Source organism: Ciona robusta, chromosome 1 (genome assembly GCF_009617815.1).
Source record: "Ciona robusta chromosome 1, ASM961781v2".
NCBI lineage: Eukaryota > Metazoa > Chordata > Ascidiacea > Phlebobranchia > Cionidae > Ciona > Ciona robusta.
The window spans coordinates 14089480-14110982 of NC_143235.1; the positions used below are offsets into that span (position 1 = coordinate 14089480).

Sequence of the window (21503 nt, forward strand, 5' to 3'; positions counted from 1 at the left end):
CTTCTATACTCCTAATCTCCTATACATGAGCAATCACTAAACATGCTTTCCTGACAATCCTGGGCAAAAAGGCTGGGTGCATTTCAGTTTTCTAGGTGCCAACAAGAGGGGATATATCAGTATTTCAAATTTGCATGTTTAAAGAGTACAGATGGCAGATGCTAAATCTTCCATTCATATTGTATTAAGTTATTAAAATATCTTATACAGATCCTAAATCACCCTGCAAAGCAAAAATACTGATGACACAAGCGATATGAACAAGTTAGTAATGTGAGCATGATTGAAACGTAATAATAACTATCTACGTTCAGTACTGGATGAAAAATCATTCACCCTCAACGAAACAACAAAATATGAAACATTAAATTAACTTGCCACAAAATTTAACAAAAAAATGAATACAAAGGGAAATTTGTTCTGGGTTTGCTACAAGTTACACTATATGAAAAATTTTGTAAACATAAAAATGAATTAACATATAACAAAAACTTGAATTATTTTATATCAACCAAAGAAAACAACACTTAAACTTATTGAAAATAGAGTAATGTATGAAGCATGAAGTGTTTTGTACAATTTTCAGACATGTAATTTTTATGAAACAGTACCTTATATAGATTTATCTGTAACTTCACAGTACTAGCTTTAAACAATGTACCACAAAATTAAAATAAGCACCGAATTATTAATTTTAGCATAAGCGTTAAACCTGGGGTGGCAGGGTGGGCAAACTAACCCTGGAATTTTCTGCACTGCATTAATCAGTAAACATCACAACCAATAACAGTTGTTTCATATGAATGTGTATTTAATTATCCCCGCCCCCCCTGTGTTTTTAAAAGTTTGCCGCCTATGAATCAGAATGTAAGCACCATATGCAATCTGTACCATTAAAAAACAATGCAACATTACGAACATACAAAAATACAACAATATGTCATCAAAATTTGGTATTTAAATTGAATACAAGCAAACAGTACCTACATACCAGTACCAGTGTCTTTGTTGTTAACAGTTAAACACAAATACTTACAAACATTTAAGCAACTTTATAATTTGGCAACCATACTTAGTTAAATTGCAGTTGTTATATAAATCTCAATAATTTTACAGTTATTAGCTTTAATCAAAATGCAATTTACTTAATTTGAGCATTATGCAATACCATAATACGGTTTGTTAAAAATTGAACATTATCATGTTTAAATACATTGTGTAATGACCACAGAGTGTTTTAGGCAGTTGGTGAAATTTACAAATAAAGAAAAAGTTTTAAAACTTTGGTCAATCAACACTTTAAAGGAATTCTGTCCACACATACAGCTTACTTTACTTCATGGTCTTTATTCTTAATCCTGGGCCACATACCAAGAAGGTTACGTGGCACATAACCCTCCTTCTCACCAAGTCTACCCCACCACCATTCCTTCTCAAATTCGTCTTCCTTCCGAATAATTGCGATCAAATCCCCATCAGTAATTTCCAATTCATCATCACTGGTTGGCTTGTAAGTGTACAGGGCATACACCTGCCCTTGCCGCACTACACCAAGTTTGTCCTGCGTCCCGTAGAGATACTCAGAGCATGCTGTATAACCCTCATCTAACTCTTCACATTTATCAGCTGCAGTTTCCCCGTCACTCAACGTAGCTGCAAATATACAAGCTCCGTTTTCGACCAGGAATCTCGCCATTACAAGGTTATTGCAAGACGCTGCACAATGGAGAGGTGTCCAACCATCTGTATCCGATGCATTGATATCACAACCATAATGAACAAGGAACCTCACAAGCTCGAAATGCCCAGCACAGACTGCATTATGTAAGGCAGTGATTCCTTCATCATTTGCTCCACTTGGGTCATCAACTTGGTCAATATTCTGCTTCACAAGATCAAACTCACCCTCCAAAGAAGCATCGAGGAGCAAAGCTAGAGGATCAAATCTGATCCGACGATTTGGTCCTTTAGAAGGAGCATTTTTGGGTTTGAGTATTCCTTTTGTAGCAAGCGCTGTAGAAGGTTTAAATCTCGGTTCAGAATCCATATCTCTTTCATCATCATTGCTGTCTTTCTCCTGCAAAGTTTCCAGATGAGTTGACCTCTGTTCATTTCCATTTTGCTTGGAAATTTCAGCTGTCGGAGATTGTACATCAGCTTGTAGATCTTCCATTCCTTCATCTGACTTGTCGTTTCCTTTTTTCGCACCAGGATCCACATAGGCAGGTGGGGGCGTACTTCTTTGACTATTCTCCAAGTTTGGCCGATAAAACAAAGTATCCGCCTTCTTATAGATCTGATCATATAAGAACTTGGATAGATTAGGACCTTGTGGGCGCTCAGGTTCCGTAATAGAGCTACGTTTCTTAAGCGGTCTTGGAGCGTGAGCAAATTTCCTTCTCAGAGCTTCAATATCAACCCGTATTGGCTTTTCTGCAACCGGATTGTTTTGATTAACAATATTACCATTGGGTTGGGTTTGGTTTTCATTTATGGCTTTAGGGTACGGGGGTGGTGGATGTCCAACAGGGGTATGCATGTACTTAATGTTACCACTTGGTAAAACTGTTATATTAGGCTGGGGGTAATTTGGTCCATCAACAGCAGTGTTGGGGGGCTGTTTATAAGCAAACAGATTAATACCGGCAGAAGTAGTTGGCTTTGGAGATTGGTTATCTGATGTATTAAGCACATAGTAGCCACTGGAAGCATTAGGGGATGGTTCAGGTGCTTGGCTTTTTGAAAACATAGGTCGGACTTTAGCTGTCAATGACTCCGAGGTGCTTGGTTGTGAAACCTCAGGGAAAAGTTGAGCCATAGCTGATTGTGGTCGTATGAATCGGTTTTGCTTTGTTTGTTGATTATTTGCATCATCCTCAGTGTAACTTTTGTTGGTTCCTGGATCGTAATGACCTTCTGGTTGTCGTCTGATTATTTGTTTATTTGGCGATCTGTCCAATCTATTCATCCCCCCTTTTCCTGGCTGCATGTTTGAGTTAAACTTATCATTTATCCTCGGTGCTTCGGACACTTTAGGGTCAGATTGTTGAACCAAAGGCTCTACCGCTGCAACTATTGTGTGCATTTTCATGTTTGGGACACCAGATTGTGAGTTGAAACCATCTCTGTTGTAAAAGTCACCAGAAAATCCGTTTGCCATCATTCGTTTTTGCTTCAAACGATTAGTCAGCTCCTCAATTCTCCGATCCAAGTCTCCTGCATCATCATTTCTCTTCTTTAACAACACTCTCTGATCTTCCAACCTCTTATGCTGCTCCTCATTCATTCGGTAAAGGATCGTCATTTCTTTTTTAAGTTTATCCATTTCATCATTATTAGCATTTCCATCAGCAACTGTAGCAGTGACATTCTCAGTACCATTGTAGGTTTGATTCCCAGACTGAAATCCTTTTCTTAACTCATCTAGTTGAAGCGTCAAATCATGGACTTTATTAATAGCTCCATTCAACTCTTTCTGCTTCTCCTCAAACAAACTTCTCACAGCTTCCAGTTCAGATGAAATATTAGAGTTCTGGTACCTCTGTTGTTCCACCTTTCCTCTTAGAGCTCGAATCTTTTTCAGTTTTGCTTCTTGTGCTTCTGCTTTTTCTCTCAATCGTCGAAGCTTTTCATTTTCCCCGATAGCAGCCTGGTGCTGCTGCATCTGCTGTTTTAAAAACCTCAATCTTTGTTCTTTTCCAACCAACGTCTGTTGTTGCTGTTCAATTTGCTGCTGTTGTCGTTGAGCTATATCCTTCAGCTCTGAAAGCGTCATATCGAAGTTATTAACCCCCAACATTGCGCCATCTAATTTATTAAATGCATCTCCTGCTTCCCAACTCCCTTCACCTGGGTTGGAATCGTTGCTTACAAAATGACGAAGACAAAACCGAACCTCTTGGGCATGCGAACCCCACTGTTGTAAGATGGTGTATGGTTTCTCACTCAAGCTTACAAACCTTTCCTTGCCTCTCCATAACTCTGCAAGGTGACAGTTGGTCTCCCCAGGTTCTTTACAGCAATCAATAACATCCAATGCTGTTGTGTTGGGTGTGATGGGGACCTCAACAACTGAGGATGGGTCGTCACTTAAATAAACCTTTATCACAGTAGGAATCATAATGTAGGCCCACAGCACCACAGCAGCTCCTTATAATTAAGTACAGCCTGCAATAGCATCCAAAATGCAAGATCTGTTTGGAAAATAAATGGTCAAATATTCCGACACATTTGACATAAAAAGCAATATTTTTACACCTCCACAAATCTAGTTCTCGAAGAAAAATATAATTTAGCAACAAAAAAATGACTTTTCTAAAAGGCGGCGACGTAACAAAACTTACGGTATATGCTAAAGCTTATTTTTAACTTGAAACGACTAATTTATGTCCAGCATACAATTCTAGCAACATAAATACGTATATATACGTAAAATACAAATAATAATAACTATGAAAACATGGTCGTTAACTAAAAGTCTAAAATTCCTGACACAATTCGGATTACATGTAATTTCGCTTTGATGGGGATTTTCTCATTACCTGCACGAAAAAGATATTTATGTTCAAATCTGGCAATTCGTATTTCTATGCTGATTGATGCAAAATTGAACAGATTCTGTACTTTTTACTAGAAATGTTTACTTTTTCTTTAATATAACAACTTTAATACATACAAATTTGCAACACGATTATAAAATACCATTTTTGATTTTACGACACAATTTTTAAAATATACATTCTGATAGCTTTTCTGTATGTTATCAATGGAGGGGAAATCACGTTTTAAATGTCTTTTCAATTTACATTTTAATAATATCTGGATAATTCTCTGATGTTCTCGGTCTCTTTCATGTTTCGAGAGAGGTTGCTTTTTGCGAAAGAAGAAAGTAAGATTATACGAGAGAGGGCAAAAAAAAGTTTCGGGGATACGATTTCCGTTTGTTTACATGAGAACTCGAAATCTAAACTTACGTTCTGTTCAAAATCGTGGAAATTCTAAACGTGTGAGAGACTTCCATGGACCATATGCGATGGATTTAAAAGCAATTGAATTAATAGCTTTAGAGAAAGAAAAGGAATGGAAATCTGCTCTTTCATTCCAAGTAACAACGTTGCAAGAAGTGTTAAACTCTAAGACAGTCGAATACGACACTTTATTTGAGAAATTTAACCAACTAAAAGCGGATTTTAAATACAATTTAAGACTTTTACATGATCGAGATAAAGAACTTGCGCTTCTTGACAAAGATCACAATCGTGTGAAGGTTTTGGAGCAGACGTGTCTTGTTGAACTTAGTGAACAAAAAATACGAGTCGAAAAATTAAAAGAGAAACTACAAAACGAAAATAAAGCAAGAGAGCTATTAGACGACCATTACAAGAAAAGAATTCTAAATCAACAACTGCAGATGGAAAAATTAAAAACAACCAAAAGTAACGAAAATCGAGAGACGACGAATGAATTGAACAAAGTTAAAATTCAGTTTGAACAAAACGTTCAATTGCTCAAAGGTGAGATCGAATCTCAGCGACTTGAATTAATGAGTGAATTTGAAGATATTTTGAACACGCAGGAATCTAAGTTCGCAAAACAGCTCGAAGAAACTAAAATTGAAAATTCGACTTTGTTAATGAAACATAAGGTGCTAAGCAAAGAAATGGAAATTCTACAAAGTAAACATAATGACCAAAGACAGAAGAATGAAGAATCAAGGCTAAAAGTTGAAGAATTGAAGTCAAAACTCCAAAAGGCAAAGTGGAATATTTGCGATGTTTCTTCGATTAAAAACGACCGGATTCTTGAACTAGAAGCCCAAGTTGAACACCTAAAGGCGCTATCTACAACTTCACGAGATGAATTTATCGAACAGAGGAATAAATTGGATAAAGAAGTTAATGAGAAGCACATAAAGTTGATTGCACTGAAACAACTAAACTTGGACAGAGAAAAAAGCTTTGTAGATCAGTTCCGAAAACTGCAAAGTCAGCAGGAGTCAACAAAGTTGGAGTTGGAACGAGCAATCTGGTCAAAAACAGAAGTTGAGCAACAATTTAAACAAACTTTGAGTGAAAAACAAGAAGAAGTTGTGACTTTACAGTGCAAACTGGAAGCAGCCACTGTTCAGAGGATGTTGGCATCAGAAGAAAGTAAAAAACATGAACAATTTTCTAAAACTACCCAAACCGAAACACACATGAATATTTTTCCAAATGCTATCGGGAATAGAGAGGATATACATTCTGAACAAAGTCACAATCAAAGGTGTTTCACATGTGAAGCTCCACTACAAAAAGCAAATGAGTTAGAATTACAAAACCAGCAGTTGAAGTCAGTCATTCGGCAAATGACGAGTGAATTGCATGAAATTGCGGAGATCAAGAAAAATACACCTGTTGGTTTTAATGAAGCACCAACAAGGGACTTCCCCTCTCATGATAATGGCTCATATGTGAAATCCTTAGAGAATGAATTGTTGTTTGTAAAGAGAGAGAAAAGATCGTTGGAAGAAAAATGTGAGAGACTTTCTGGGTTGGAACAGAAAAAGGAAATTGAAAAAACAGTTGCAGATGTGTCTTCTGATCACCCATGTGTACAAAGTCACATTGGTTCCTTGAATAAAACAATTAGTGACTTACATGCTGAAAAATTGGGGCTAAAATCCGAGGTACAGAAGCTGAATTTGCAGGTTAATCACCATAGGCTTGTATCCCAGCAACACGAGAACGCTGGGAAAGAGTTGTCGCAGAAACTACAACAAGTTGAAGTTGAGTTGACAGCAATGAAACATAAAGGTCATGAAGAGGCTATGAATTTGAGAAGTAAAATATCGGACCTGACGCTTCAGTTCAATGAAGCAAAAAGAGAAAGTGATGAATTCTATCGCAAAGGAATTCACGATAATTTGGAAGTTACCAAGTTACGGAATCAAATCTCCGAAATGTCGCTTGCTTTTGCTGCAAAGACACCGTGGACACTAGAAACATCACAAGCACCATTGGTACAAAGTCTTTCAACTGAAAATACGCAGCTCAAAGCACAGTTAGCTGCAAAATCACATGCATTGGAACTCAGCCCTAAAAAGCTTGATAATCTTACCAATACACAGCTGCGTGTAAAGTTAAAACAAGCACAAGGACAAATATCAAGTTTGGTTCAAGAAAAAAGTCGACTGCTTGAATTAGGGAACCGTTTACGCTTAAAATTACGAGGATTTCAGGAAAACAACGATGATGATGAGAATAAACAACCAAATAAATCCACAATAGAGAAGGAAAGAAGAGAATTCCAGAAGAAAGAAGAAAAAGAAAAAAGGGAAAAAGAGAGTAAGTTAAAAGAGATGGAGAACCTACAGTATGACCTCACAAAACAACAACTCGCTTTTGCTCAGAGGAAACAAATTCCAACACGTGATGTCACCACAGAGCAAAGCGGAAGTGATGTTGCCATGACGACAAAACAAAGTATGCCCTCTAGTGTCAATACATCGTTAAACGACGTGTTTAAGATTCTTGACCAAGCTCCATCAAGTCCATCAATAGCTGGGGAGAACGGGTATATGTGGTGATCTAAACTTAGATTTGAATATTTATTTTGTCACTTATAATTGTGAGTTCAATAGTTCAATGTTAATACCATATACGCCTATCTTTTGGAAAACCTGGGAGTTCTTTAGGTTTGACCATATCATATCTCCTGTTTAATAGATGCAATATCACCAATTTACATTTATCCATTAAGAATTGTATACAGATCATCTACAAAAGGTATCATAGTATCATAACATATTATTATAACATAACCTGTATCATAACCTATTCCAGGGCAAACATAGGTTCATGCATACCTATGGCGCCTATAGTTAGTCAGTACATATGCTACGAATCTACTCAAATTTCATATTGTTCTTACACACTGTGTTCTAATATAAATTGTACAGCATTATTACTATTGGTTAATGTTATTGCGCAGCAATTACAGTCAAAAGCTGTTAAACATAACTGTTAGGTTGTTAAAATTAGAATTGTCACTCTGCTCCAAAAAAAGATTGTGCTTTATTATCAAGGTGCCTTGCCTGTAACTGGTGTAGCTTGTGTAATGTCTGTTTAAAAGTTACATTTGTTACCTTCGTCCTTCATGAGCTTCTCAATACCCATATATGGGTGAGGTTCTACAGTGCAGCATGGCAGGTTTTTTTTATATAGACAAGTACTGTGGGTCATTACCCTGTTTCTTACAACTGTAATGCACTGTGTTTTGTGTAAATTATTAATCAAAACTGTATTTTTATAATAGGAATTGTGTTTCTTTACCAAATACTCGTATATGGTTCTACAAATTATATATTTTTATCAGTTTTAACTTTTAACCAAAAGCAATGTTTCTAATTTTATAGGCAGAATATTTAATTTGTTTAAAATGGATTCAAAACTTGACAATGTGTACGCTAAAGCATAAAGAGGGGACAAGAAGCATTTATTTCGTGAGAGAGAAAAAATATAAATTCCACCAACCTGTAACGAAACAACTGTTATGGATCCCACCCAAGTCCCCACATAATTTAATTCAAGAGGTTTTGTTTCATGATCCCTGGAAACTGCTTATAGCAACGATATTTCTCAACAAAACTAAAGGCTCCGTTGCAATACCAGTACTCTGGCAGTTTTTCCAGCTTTACCCTTCCCCTGAAGTCGCAAAATTAGCAAAATGGCAGCATATTGCTGAGTTACTGAAACCATTAGGACTTCAGAAGCTGAGAGCACAAACTATTATCAAGTTTTCTAATGATTACTTAACAAAGGATTGGAGATATCCAAACGAATTATACGGGATTGGAAAATATGGAAACGACTCTTACAGAATATTTTGTATCAATGAATGGAGATTAGTAAAACCAAGGGACCATAAATTGAATTTATATCATGGGTGGCTAAAAAATCAAGAAAACACATTAAAAGTATAGTAATGTTGGGTAAGATGGGATACTGTAACCAAATAAGTTCCATATTTAGTGATTACGTTTTAAACATTTACCAATGATATTTTAAAGAGTTGAGAGGATACGATTGTCGATTATATAATTTTTAATAAAATCTTTCTGTACTACCAAATGGGATAGTAAATGAAAATAAAAACATTTCCCATCTTACCCCACCTATTTTAGTATTAGTAATTTAAAACTCCAATTTACATTATTACAATCATGTTTAACCTATTTTTATATATTTTTTCATTTTAGGTCCTCATAATTTAGCTATGCATTGAGTATTTACACGTTTATAGTTGATATTTTAATAATTTATGTCTGCACAAAATGCTCTTCACAAACCTGTTTTCATTGATTATGCACCACCTTTGATCAAACAGAAAGCATGGGAGTTTTTCAAGGTAGATATGCTCCTGTTTGAAGTTTATACATTTATTAAGTGACACATTTGTTATAACTGGGTATGGTATGTAAATGATTGAATGCAACTTACTTATTCTCACATGGCAGTGCAATAACAGTTGTTATAACATGGGTGTTGTAATTTTTAATTTATACACCTCGTGCTTCATATGGTTGATAATTTGGACAATACAAAGGGGCATGGGTTGGAGCAATTTAAGGCTTGCCCAAGGACACATAAGCCTGCAGTGGCAGCATCATTGTAATATCTGGGCTAGAGGCAGGTGTGCTAACCACAGCGCTGACAGCTGTATAAGTAGCACGAAGCCATCATGTGTGTTAAGTAGTGTACACCCATGCCTGTATTATCACATTACTGTGAGAGGCCTTTAGTGTGTTAGCCTATTTCCTTAGTAGTTAATATAATAACAATACCGTTATACCAATATCATATTAACACACATACTTCTAATCAATCACTTAGACATGCTACACCACATTGTACATATAACAATATACCAGTATGCAGTATCATATTATCACACACACCTTCTAAAGTAATCAAATTTATATACTCTTTTTAAAAGCAAGTGCAACAACAGTACATGTACCCTATACCTACATTTTTCTAAAACCTGGCAGTATGTATTGTCTTTCCCATGTTGTAATTCCTAAGGGTAAATAAAAAACATATACATATACATACCTTATTTTACATATACCTAATTTATAAATACATATACACATATTTAATTTTGTAAGGTGTACAACATGGAACAGTTAATATACACCGTCAGGTTTAAATGGTAATATACACTGTCACTGTCAGGTTTAAAGGTATAGGGACATAGCTTCCATAGCATCTTACATCTATAATATCCTATTATCCAAAACCCCTTCAAGCCCTGGCATTTTTCCTCAGTAATAAACATAACAAAACACGCTGATATAACAACGGCCCTAAAAAAGACAAAAACGGCCCCAAAAGAGACAAAAACGGCGCCAAAAGAGATTCATTATATAGCAATATGTTATACCCCAGATTTCACGCACCCCTTCACATTCCCTCCTCCACGTACGTTCGGACATCCACCTTTATTCACACGATGAAGTTCCTTCCTTCCAGCAAGACAATCCATTCCTCACGCACGGGTATCGGTCGTATCTATCGGCTAAACAATGCTGTAAAAGGTAGAAATAAAACAAAGGATCAAATGCGATATAAAGAAAGCCGATATTATCTTTTAAACATGGGGAAAATGGATGAAATATTATATTGCCTTTCAGACATGGGTAAAATGGATCAAATGAGATATTGCCTTTAAAACTTGGCAAAATGGATTAAATGTTATATTGGCTTTTAAACATTGACTTCTCTGTTTAGAATCAGGTTATTATTTAAGCCTCATACTATTGCCTGTTTACCTAGTTGATGAAATACCGGCAATTTACCACTTTTGTCAAAATTCACTAGATTTTTTATGCCAGATGAGCCGTTAAAAGATCGTTTACTTTATGCCCTCTGACTACATATTTTAGCAAGAGCATAATTTCGGTTCAAAACATGAAAATAACTTAAAAGGCAGAGAACTTACAAATTAAACCCATCTTACCCCACGTACCATCTTACCCGGAATATGTTTTAACTTCCAGTGTTTTAATAAAGTCAAATGAGTTGGTGAACATATGGACCCATGGTGGGATGTTTGTTTATCTCTTCATCTTGTTATTCTACGACCAATTCTATCTTCTGTCTTCATTAAAAGCATCGGTGGCCGACCATTTCATATTTCTCACTTTCTCTGTGTGTAGTCAGGTAAATGGAACAGCTCAGGCTGTTACTTTGACTTTTTTTGCTTCCCGATTTTTTTTACTTTTTAATTTCTTTATTTTCAAAAGTAAAATTGGCTGTTAGATTAGATTCTTTTTCATTCCCCACCTATTTGCTTGCAAACATAGTTCTAGTTATAAAAATATAATAAAATAATAAATGATATCGACAGTTCTCAAATATAGATAAAAAAAATATATTCCGGATTGTGTCTATTGTAACAGAAATAGTAAAAATGATCTGCTAGAAAGTTTATATTGTCGGGTAGAGAAAGATGGCACATATTTTTATTCTACTTTTATTCTACTATCACATCTCCAGGCTTGCATGTTATGCTCCGCTGGTTACCACACGTTTAACTGTCACGTTCATGAAAAAGTAGCCACACGTTGGTATTCAGTTGACTTAGTTGGGATTACTGTGGGAATGCTGGGTTGTTATATGATCGGACTTTACTATGGTTTCTACTGTTTTAATGTAAGTATTATACACTCAAATAAAAAATAAATGAAAAGTGTGTATTGTGTAATTTATCTAATGCTTTCTTATCACAGATGACGAAACTCTTTTATCAAGTGATTGTTATTTCTATGATTGTAGTTTCAATCTCGCTCATGATTCATCCAAAATATTTATCAAAAAGGTGAAACTCAAAGTGAAATGTTAATGTTTTTGAAACGTAAAGTTCTTGAAATATTTTGTGCCTTACACGACAATGAACATGGACAAATATGTAGCACTACTGCCGCTTGCTAGAAATGTACAAGAATGTAATAAGCTTCCAAAAATTATCCACACGTTGCCATTGCTATGGCAATCATAGATAAGTCCGACACTACAACACCTATATGAATGCTATGCAATATATCAATTATATCAACGGCATGCAATAAATCCACTAACCCACCCCATATCCCAGATGGCGAAACACTCGTATACTCCATCTCTCAATGATCACAATCTCAGGTTTGCTTCCAACTTTACATTGGTCCATTGTATCAACTGAAATGGAAGTCAAGGTAATTATAAGCAGTGAATACCAAGAAATAAGTATTTTGCTACCTATATTTATACATGCTACTAAACCATAAGCATCACCTTTTATGTTGGACCTCAAATTTTCACTGATTTTTTTATCATGGCTTCTTGGCCGGTACCCTAATTATGGCAAGGGAGAGTTCTGTATGTAGCAAATCAGGCACAATGTTTTGTTGTCTAACCCAGTGGTTTTACCCTTTTTGTTTGCAATGCACCAGTGATGTATGATTTTATTAATGGCAGTTATTACAATTATTGTATTTTTGTACCATACCACAACGTTTAAATATGAAGACAATTGTATTATATATATCATATATAAATATATACTATGGGCTGTTCTGTATGTATTGAAAGTGACCATAAAATCTGTTTGTGTGAATATCACATTTTAAAACATTTAAAAAAAAGAGTTTGTGATATATATAGGCGTATTATAAATGTGTTATATTGCTGGCTGTTTTATATGTATTAAAACTGACCAGTAATCTGTGTTTTGCTCCTGTGTAAATACTAAATCTTTATATTTCAGTTGTTTCTGTCCAGTGTTTTTATATTATACGCCATACTTGGAGTTGCTTTAAGTTTCTATTTATCTAAATTTCCAGAAAGATATTTTCCAGGTAAATATCATTTAAATTGCTCACAGCAGTACGTACTTGGTAATTTGTAAACAAGCATGAGGTGTATAAAGATAAGACAATACTGAATAGTGTCATATCGAATCAAACTACTGTCGTTGCCCTGTCAATTAAGAAATAAGTAGTAAAAAATGTTTAAACAAAATTTTAAAATAACTAAACATCAAAATAGACTTTTATGAATCTATATATGGTTTCAAACAAACCAATTTTCCTCTGTAACTCATGTATAGCAACAAACAAGACGTTGGTTCGCAATTTTTTATTAACTGCCATCTTTACTAAAAACTTTAAACAAAACAACCTTTTATTCATACCTTTATTACAGGTCGCTTTAACTACATTGGGCACAGCCATAACTGGTGGCATGTGTTTGTCGCTATCTCTTTATGGCACTGGAGGAACTTTGCAATAAGCGTGCTTGCTTATAGATTAAACACTACCTGCCTCCAAACATCTTAGCGTTGTTTAATTTATCTTATCGTAATCCAGTGTTTTATTAACTGAAAAAGAAGCAATCAATAAAATTGGCTTTTACCGAGTGTGTTGTGATAAAGCAAACTAGCTGGGGTTACTACACTACTGACAACAACTTGAAAATCTAAATAAAAAATTTATTTGGGTTTCTATGATGAAAACCAAACTATTGAAGGTCCACTGGTTCGAAAGTTTGCTGTAATAAATCAAACTAGTGGATGCCATCACACTATTAGTACAGGCACTATGACAGGTTCTAATAAATGCTAGATGGGGAAGTACCCTAAAGAAAAATCACATGAATTGGAGGCTTTTTTGTTTGTTTTTAGTTTTGGGGAGTGTGATATTTTGTACTGTTACATTATGCATGTTATGTGTATGTCTGGTGTATAAGTAGACAACTAAGTTACAACTCAACAGTAAGCATAATGTGTAAGAATACACCATGTCTGTCTGGTGTATAAGTAGACACCTAAGTTACAACTCAACAGTAAGCATGAGGTGTAAGAATACACCATGTGTGTCTGGTGTATAAGAAGACACCCATGTTATAACTTGACAGTAAGCATGAGGTGTATGAATACACCATGTGTCTGGTGTATAAGACACCTAAGTTGCAACTCAACAGTAAGCATGAGGTGTAAGAATACACCATGTGTGTCTGGTGTATAAGAAGACACCCATGTTATAACTTGACAGTAAGCATGAGGTGTATGAATACACCATGTGTCTGGTGTATAAGACACCTAAGTTACAACTCAACAGTAAGCATGATGTGTAAGAATACACCATGTCTGTCTGGTGTATAAGAAGACACCCATGTTATAACTTAACAGTGAGCATGATGTGTATGAATACACCATGTGTGTCTGGTGTATAAGACACCCATGTTATAACTTGACAGTAAGCATGAGGTGTATGAATACACCATGTGTTTGGTGTATAAGAAGACACCCATGTTATAACTTGACAGTGAGCATGAGGTGTATGAATACACCATGTGTGTCTGGTGTATAAGAAGACACCCATGTTATAACTTGACAGTGAGCATGAGGTGTATGAATACACCATGTGTGTCTGGTGTATAAGAAGACACCCATGTTATAACTTAACAGTGAGCATGATGTGTATGAATACACCATGTGTGTCTGGTGTATAAGACACCCATGTTATAACTTGACAGTAAGCATGAGGTGTATGAATACACCATGTGTTTGGTGTATAAGAAGACACCCATGTTATAACTTGACAGTGAGCATGAGGTGTATGAATACACCATGTGTGTCTGGTGTATAAGAAGACACCCATGTTATAAATTAACAGTGAGCATAAGCTGTATGAATACACCATGTGTGTCTGGTGTATAAGAAGACACCCCTATTATAACTCAAGAGTGAGCTTGAGGTGTATGAATACACCATGTGTGTCTGGTTTATAGGAAGACACCCATGTTATAACCTAACAGTGAGCATGAGGTGTATGAATACACCATGTGTGTCTGGTTTGAGGACACCCGTGTTATAACTCAACTCAAGAGTGAGCTTGAGGTGTATGAATACACCATGTGTGTCCGGTGTATAAGAAGACAGACCCATGTTATAACTCGACAGTGAGCATGAGGTGTATGAGTCTGGTGTATAAGAAGACACCCATGTTATAACTTAACAGGGAACATGAGGTGTATGAATACACCATGTGTGTCTGGTGTATAAAAGACACCTACGTTATAACTTAGCAGTGAACATGAGGTGTATGAATGTACCATGTGTGACCGGTTATAACCAGACACCTATGTTATAACTCGAAATGAGGTGTAAAGGAGAGGCTAAAGTGATAACTTGGTATTTAGGCATAATGTGACACCAACACATTATGTATACAACAGAACATCCAACTATACATGTTACCATGCTATAAAAGCACTTATAACAAGAACAGAACAAATAAAGATCTTTTGTATCCTCAAAATTATTGGGTCGTACAGTATTTTATTTGATAAAATTGTCTTCCAAATTACAAACGAATACGCTACAGTATACCTAATGTTGGTCAAAGTTTCTTAAATTAGCACAGGGCAAAGCGAACAGCAGTTTAAAGCATTCACTAGATAATATAGAACTTTTATACTTGGCGCACATGTAACAGTAGCATCTGTGTTGGGAAAGAAAAAAGTTTTCATAACCGAAAACTTGTTTCCCCTCGAAAAAAAAGATTTAAAAATCTGAAATCTGACGCTTTTTGTTGAGAATTTGAAACACAGAACAGACACATGCTAACTACAACACAGCGGACAATGAATTGGGATTTTTTTTTGAGAATTTTTGAGTGAAAAAATTATGGGGTGAAACACGCCTGGGGTGTGGCATGGGCCATGGGTGATATCTACATAAGTGGGGGCTCATTTACAAGAAGTAATCAGGGGTACGGCGGGTAACATGGGGCTCTCCTCGTCTTGGTGCTGGGTCAAACTGCAAACTGTGGAAACAAAATTATAAGTTTATTTATGCTCTATATGTTGATGAGCACCTACAGCATGTCATGCCATGAAACCTTAGATTTAGGTCAGCATGGGCTCAATTATCCTGATACCCAGGGTGCTACGAACCATTAGTGACCACTGGGTTGGAGTAATGTCTGTTAAGTGTCTTGCACAAGCACAAATGCTTATCACTTATCCGTAAGCATTGAACCGTATATGGCTGTATCCTTTGAGGAAAAAATACAAGCACCTAAACCAATAAGCCAAAGTACCATACCCTAAATATACTACAAGTAACTTATAATCCAACTTACAATGAGTATCGTAGAGTATCATCTAATTCCATTAGAGCTGCCTGGTTGCCGCATCTATAGCAATAGTTAGGAGCGCTAAAGATTGTTACAACATTACGATCATGACACCAGTTGTATCCCTGCATGAAATAAACTGATTAGTTTTCACAAAAAAATCTTAAAAAATAAAAAAACACAGTAAAAGAATAAGCTTAAATATTTTTAATAAGCATTTTAGCGGCTTAATAGCAAAATATTTTTAAAGCCACAAAGCTGTGGTACCTGTTATTAAGGTCATAGTTGACTTACTAAACATGATAACTTATATTTACAGTAAATATAATATATATATTTTTAATAGTCCGCAGATGGAGTCCTACGGGTCAAGAATCGGGACAGAATACGGGACTTGGTTGGAACACTGGAGTCGGAACATGATAACAAGAACTTCACTACCGCGAGCACGTCACTTCCGGACGTACAAGGGTGTTGGGGTAATGGGCCAAGTCTGGCCTAAATCCCAGGTCCTCACGGACCTCACCCATACAGAATAGAATAGAAATATAATATGCTATTCTATACGGGTGATGCAAGCCATGGAACCTAAGGAATATGAGGTCCGGCATTTAGACCAGAGTTGGCCTATTACACTTGACACCCAGGGTTCTACAACCAATCAGTGACCAGTGGCCTGGAGCAATGTCCGTTAACTGTCATGCCTATTTTGCCTATTACCCATTCATTAAACCATACACCTACCTCCATAACAAGTTGATGAGCTCTCGATATCAACGTAAGGTGGTTGTGATGGTTGAAAGTTTCCGATATATCTTGTCCGAAGGTGTACCCCGCCCCACGAGGGGAAATACCCCAACCACCCCTGTCATCGGGGTCAGACCAGAGGAGGTCGCACATCGGGCCCTGGGTGGGATACAAATGACATTAACAATTGTACGAGGTTAAGAGTACGGATATAATTTTTGTGACTCGCGTTTGATTTAACAGTGATTCACAAACCCTATTTATACTTTATTATGGTTTCTGAAACTTTTATTTAATGGCCGCAGTTTCAAGATTTTTGTTTTTTGTGTACCTAACTTTTGTAGGGGACAAAGTTTTGTTTAAAACAGGGTTTATGAAACTGTTTACTGACCATTTGACTGTTATTTGTTAATATTTTTTTCAAAGATCTTAAAAACATGTTAAAATTATTTTTCTCTTACAAACCAAAATTTAATCAAAACGTAATCACACACTAATGGGTTATTCATATAGTCAAAAGTTAACAAAAATAATAAAAAACTCCAAAACAACCACCCACGCAGCCAACTTACCTCATGAGGAACTTCTTGTAATCTGTCCAATGCTCGTATATGATCTAATGTATCAATAGATGGAGATAGACCACCATGCAGACAGAATATCTGGATGTAAACATACACACATAAATACATACATAACCAAACACACATATTGGTGTGTCTTGGACTTTGGTTAAAAACTCCATTTTTCCAACACATATTTATTATTAAGTGGTTTTCATTACTTCTGAAGAATATAGACTGGTTTTCACAGTGTAAATATAAATTGAAACTCTTAGAGTAAGAAAAAAAATTCCACAGTAAACCCAATGTAAAGTAAGACCACCCGAACTGTTGTGGCCACATATGTCCCATGCAGGCCTCCCAGGGGAACACCTAATAAATTATCTACAATGAAAATTCTATTGTTTGTTTTCCCTTGTAGCACCATAGTAAAAAAATGTGGGAAACAATAAAATATAAAGTTAGGACAATCCAAGTGGTAGCAGGCATGTTTATTTATTAAAATCTATAATGAAAAGTGTGATTTTCTTTTGTAGCACCAAAGTAAAGAACTATTTAATAAAGCCTTAGGCGGCACTTAGTTTTACTTAAAAAAGTATCTGGAATAACTTTGTAAAAAGCGGTTAAACCCACAGTTGTCAAACATAGGACACTGCATTGATTAATATGTGGAAACAATAACTTGGCTCTGCGTGTTTGCATAGACCCGTAACAGCGGAGAAAAGTTGTTTTAAGTCTTAGACTTTGGTTTTAAACGGTATGATATCACCCTTGTTACAAAAGTTGGAGTGATAGAACGTTAAGAAAGGTTGTAAAGACGTCACAACCGAGAGCACGACTCTTTCAGAGGTACAAGCCTAACAATGGTGTTGGCGTAACGAGCCAAATCTGGCCAGAACCCTTAAGAATCAGACCCATACAGTTAAGAGTAGAACTATGACATAAAAATAGGTATACAATACATATGATATAGAAATATAATTTACACCAACCTGACTGTCAACTAACGCAGTAAGAGGCAAGTAATCAAACAAGTCCGTAAAATACTTCCAAACGTTTGCGTTCCCGTATTTCCGCAAGCATTCATCGTAAAACCCATAAACTTGGGTGATTTGACGAGATTCATGGTTTCCACGTAAGATGGTGATACGGTGTTGGTATCGAACCTATGTTGGAAAGATGGTTAGCTTTAACATTGCTGAATATAGAACACAGTGGTTTATATGCTGACAATGCTGCTGTTGTTAAGTATATTATATATATAATGTAAGTCAAGTATATAATATAAGTCAAGTATATAATATAAGTTAAGTACATAACTATATAATATAAGCCTGAAAGAAATCTTCTGGGCCTTTTCCTTTTGGCAATTTATATTTTTTGAACAGTAATAAAATATATATATATATACCATTATACCAACATGCGTAAGATTGAACACAATAGTTGCAATAACTTATAAACAAAAATAACAGAGGATAAATACTGTATAACACACATATTATATATAAAAAGACATAAATGAGCATAATAGATGTAAATGCATGTTTAAAACAATCAATACATAAATGTACGATACATGTCTATCCACACATGACATGTTAAACCATGATTCAAACGTCATTCAGTCTGTGGGAGCATAACAGATGACGTAAAATGTCAGCGCGTTTGTGTGGGTTGGGTGAAGTTTTAAATGCAGTCAATAGGGTTTAACATTATAATATACATATTAATAAACAGCACAGTTATTGTACAATTTTAACTTTTATACATAAGTGGTTTTAGAAACATTTTGTCAAAGCATGTTCAACCATAAACTTTATGACAAAATGAAGTTTTATTTTTTACTTCCAACTAATACTTGGTGAGAATCCAGGGTTTAAAAATGACTATGGATAAACATACATAACACTGTCAATACTCATAACATAATGTTGACTTGAAAGTTGCATCCATGCAATATATTATGTGGGCTTATACTCTTCCCAACTTACACATTTTAATGTATTTGGCAAACTGTGTATTCAGCTTTTTATTAAATGCAGCCTTAACAACAGCATTAATTATTAAACAAAGCTATTTTAAATTCAGCAAGCACACAGTAACATGCTACAATGGGTTAACTACCTTGACAATACTTGTGGAGTTAAAATATGTGTTTTAATATTTGCATTGATATAGTGAACCTTGTACATTTGGTTGCTTTGTGTATTTTGGCAACCCATATAAACACAAGGTTACTGATTAACTAAAGAGATTGAAATATGTAACAGTAACTCTGAACAGTATTGTCCAAATACCAACTACCTGTCAGTGTTACTCTGCTACCCAACCTATAGTATTGACATTTGGGAAAATATAGAAGTTTAATGACGACTTATATGACCAATACCAATACAGGCATTTGTATTAACTCCTGTTAGTCATAACCTGCGTGTGATGGCATTTTGGCAAAACACTTGTCATTGTCATTGATATAATGTCATTGTCATTGATATAATGTCATTGTCATGATAAAAATAACTGTTTCATTACAAACGGAATGAGTATTTAAAAATAGAACTTTTTTACAGACCATGATTAAAGCTTAAATGTACAATTTAATTTTACCCACAACTCAATTTTCTCAAGATTTAGATGTTACACCAAAATACATTTTTTTATTTGTTCAAGATTTACGGTTGTACAAACTGACATACCAACTAGCCGGGCATCAAACATATTGATTTTTATTTCATGGAACATTACTGCAGCTTATCAACAATCTACCATCATAACATGCTGTTTTCGGTCGTAAAAATCATTTCTTATAACCATATAATCATTATTGTAGAAAATATTGATCAAACTTTGACAAGACTGAATGCTTGTTGTTTAACACTCAAGTTTACCTTTTTTTATTGTTTGAACATTTTTAAATAGGATTTATGGTTCCTTTTGGGCAAAATAAAGCTTTTTGGGAAATTTTTTTATCATTTTTGTTTACTATTTTTTGATTTTGTCGCGCTTATAATGTCATGTGATTTTGGAGATTGACAACCTGTTTTCAGTTATATATTCTCGAATATAAAACACTTGTCAAAACTACAACAATGCTAACTGCAAAAATATTTTTCTTAGCCAATGAAAAACCTAAGATGCAACAGACTTACTTTCAAAGCCACAAGCAACGTAACAGTTTCCACTGAGTAGTAACCTCTGTCCACATAATCACCCATGAAAAGGTAGTTTGTGTCTGGAGATTTTCCTCCAATTCGAAACAACTCCATAAGATCATGAAACTGTCCATGTACGTCCCCACACACTGTTACTGGACATTTCACTTCTTGAACATTTGATTCTCCTTGTAATATCTCCCGGGCCTGCAATATAAACGCAATATTGTGACCTATCATCAAAAGGAACATATATAATGTTGGCCAGAATTGGCACAACCCTTAATAGGAAAAAATGGAATGTTCATAAATGATTCATTGTGCAAGAGACAATTTGCGAAAAATCATCTAAGTTTTTTAAATACCGGAAACAAAACCAACAGGATGGTAATTTTTAGTTTATTAGCAATTACACATCAGCTTTAATTTAGTATTAACAACAACTTTACCTTATCACACACAGTTTTGACTTGATTTTCTGACAATTGTTTGCAATCAAATAATTGTTCAATCCATTCGTCGAGATCTTTGCTACTTGGTTGTGGAGGTGTTGTCGTGTCCTCCATTTTTTATTCAATTATCTGTAATTTCAACAACTAAAACAAAAACCTAAAAAGAGGTATAATGACTTTATGTTCTAAGCATTTAAAAAATTAACCAAAAAAAACGTCAGCTTTCCAGGCGACCAAAAACGTCCGCAAATGTACGATAAACCAAGCGTATAAAATTGAACGCTAAATATTTAGAATGATTATACTCTAAAAGCTTTAAAAAAACAACATAAAATTTGCGAAGTACCAAACAAAGTACGACCGCTTTTAACGCAACAAATACGTCCGCTACTCCAAACTTATATTATTGAACGCTATCTTTAGC

General features: G+C 35.3%; 4 protein-coding genes across 4 annotated transcripts; 2 read left to right on the forward strand and 2 right to left on the reverse strand.

The window, feature by feature from the left end:
• Positions 1–223: 223 nt before the first annotated feature.
• Positions 224–4427, reverse strand: LOC149743558 (apoptosis-stimulating of p53 protein 1-like). The gene has a single exon (XM_089890238.1). It carries the CDS (start codon positions 4118–4120, stop codon positions 1328–1330), a length of 2793 nt encoding a protein of 930 aa, XP_089746364.1. The 5' UTR covers positions 4121–4427; the 3' UTR covers positions 224–1327.
• Positions 4428–4747: 320 nt separating this feature from the next.
• On the forward strand, positions 4748–8395 carry LOC149743559 (uncharacterized). The gene has a single exon (XM_089892934.1). The coding sequence runs from the start codon at positions 4949–4951 to the stop codon at positions 7565–7567; it is 2619 nt and encodes an 872-aa protein (XP_089749060.1). The 5' UTR covers positions 4748–4948; the 3' UTR covers positions 7568–8395.
• A 569-nt stretch (positions 8396–8964) lies between these two features.
• Positions 8965–13440, forward strand: LOC149743560 (progestin and adipoQ receptor family member 3-like). Its single transcript, XM_089874572.1, has 8 exons — positions 8965–9387; positions 10431–10579; positions 11042–11204; positions 11541–11696; positions 11774–11862; positions 12139–12238; positions 12790–12880; positions 13227–13440. Exons 1-8 carry the CDS (start codon positions 9301–9303, stop codon positions 13358–13360), a joined length of 969 nt encoding a protein of 322 aa, XP_089730698.1. The 5' UTR covers positions 8965–9300; the 3' UTR covers positions 13361–13440.
• A 1903-nt stretch (positions 13441–15343) lies between these two features.
• On the reverse strand, positions 15344–21261 carry LOC149743561 (serine/threonine-protein phosphatase 2A catalytic subunit beta isoform). The gene is made up of 7 exons (XM_089874696.1): positions 21077–21261; positions 20625–20834; positions 18465–18638; positions 17482–17571; positions 16907–17068; positions 16169–16287; positions 15344–15850 (listed from the first exon to the last, which is right to left on the reverse strand). Exons 1-7 carry the CDS (start codon positions 21191–21193, stop codon positions 15778–15780), a joined length of 945 nt encoding a protein of 314 aa, XP_089730822.1. The 5' UTR covers positions 21194–21261; the 3' UTR covers positions 15344–15777.
• Positions 21262–21503: the final 242 nt, after the last annotated feature.

What these genes read in the sequence shown, in the direction of transcription:
- LOC149743558 (XM_089890238.1), bottom strand. Translation starts at nt 4,120, where the DNA reads ATGATTCCTACTGTGATAAAGGTTTATTTAAGTGACGACCCATCCTCA.
- LOC149743559 (XM_089892934.1), top strand. Translation starts at nt 4,949, where the DNA reads ATGAGAACTCGAAATCTAAACTTACGTTCTGTTCAAAATCGTGGAAAT.
- LOC149743560 (XM_089874572.1), top strand. Translation starts at nt 9,301, where the DNA reads ATGTCTGCACAAAATGCTCTTCACAAACCTGTTTTCATTGATTATGCA. An exon ending in ATGGTTTCTACTGTTTTAAT is followed by an intron (nt 11,697 to 11,773) that starts GTAAGTATTATA and finishes TTCTTATCACAG; the next exon opens with ATGACGAAACTCTTTTATCA. An exon ending in CCAAAATATTTATCAAAAAG is followed by an intron (nt 11,863 to 12,138) that starts GTGAAACTCAAA and finishes CCCATATCCCAG; the next exon opens with ATGGCGAAACACTCGTATAC.
- LOC149743561 (XM_089874696.1), bottom strand. Translation starts at nt 21,193, where the DNA reads ATGGAGGACACGACAACACCTCCACAACCAAGTAGCAAAGATCTCGAC. An exon ending in CGTTGCTTGTGGCTTTGAAA is followed by an intron (nt 18,639 to 20,624) that starts GTAAGTCTGTTG and finishes TTTCCAACATAG; the next exon opens with GTTCGATACCAACACCGTAT. An exon ending in GATACTCTACGATACTCATT is followed by an intron (nt 15,851 to 16,168) that starts GTAAGTTGGATT and finishes TTGTTTCCACAG; the next exon opens with TTTGCAGTTTGACCCAGCAC.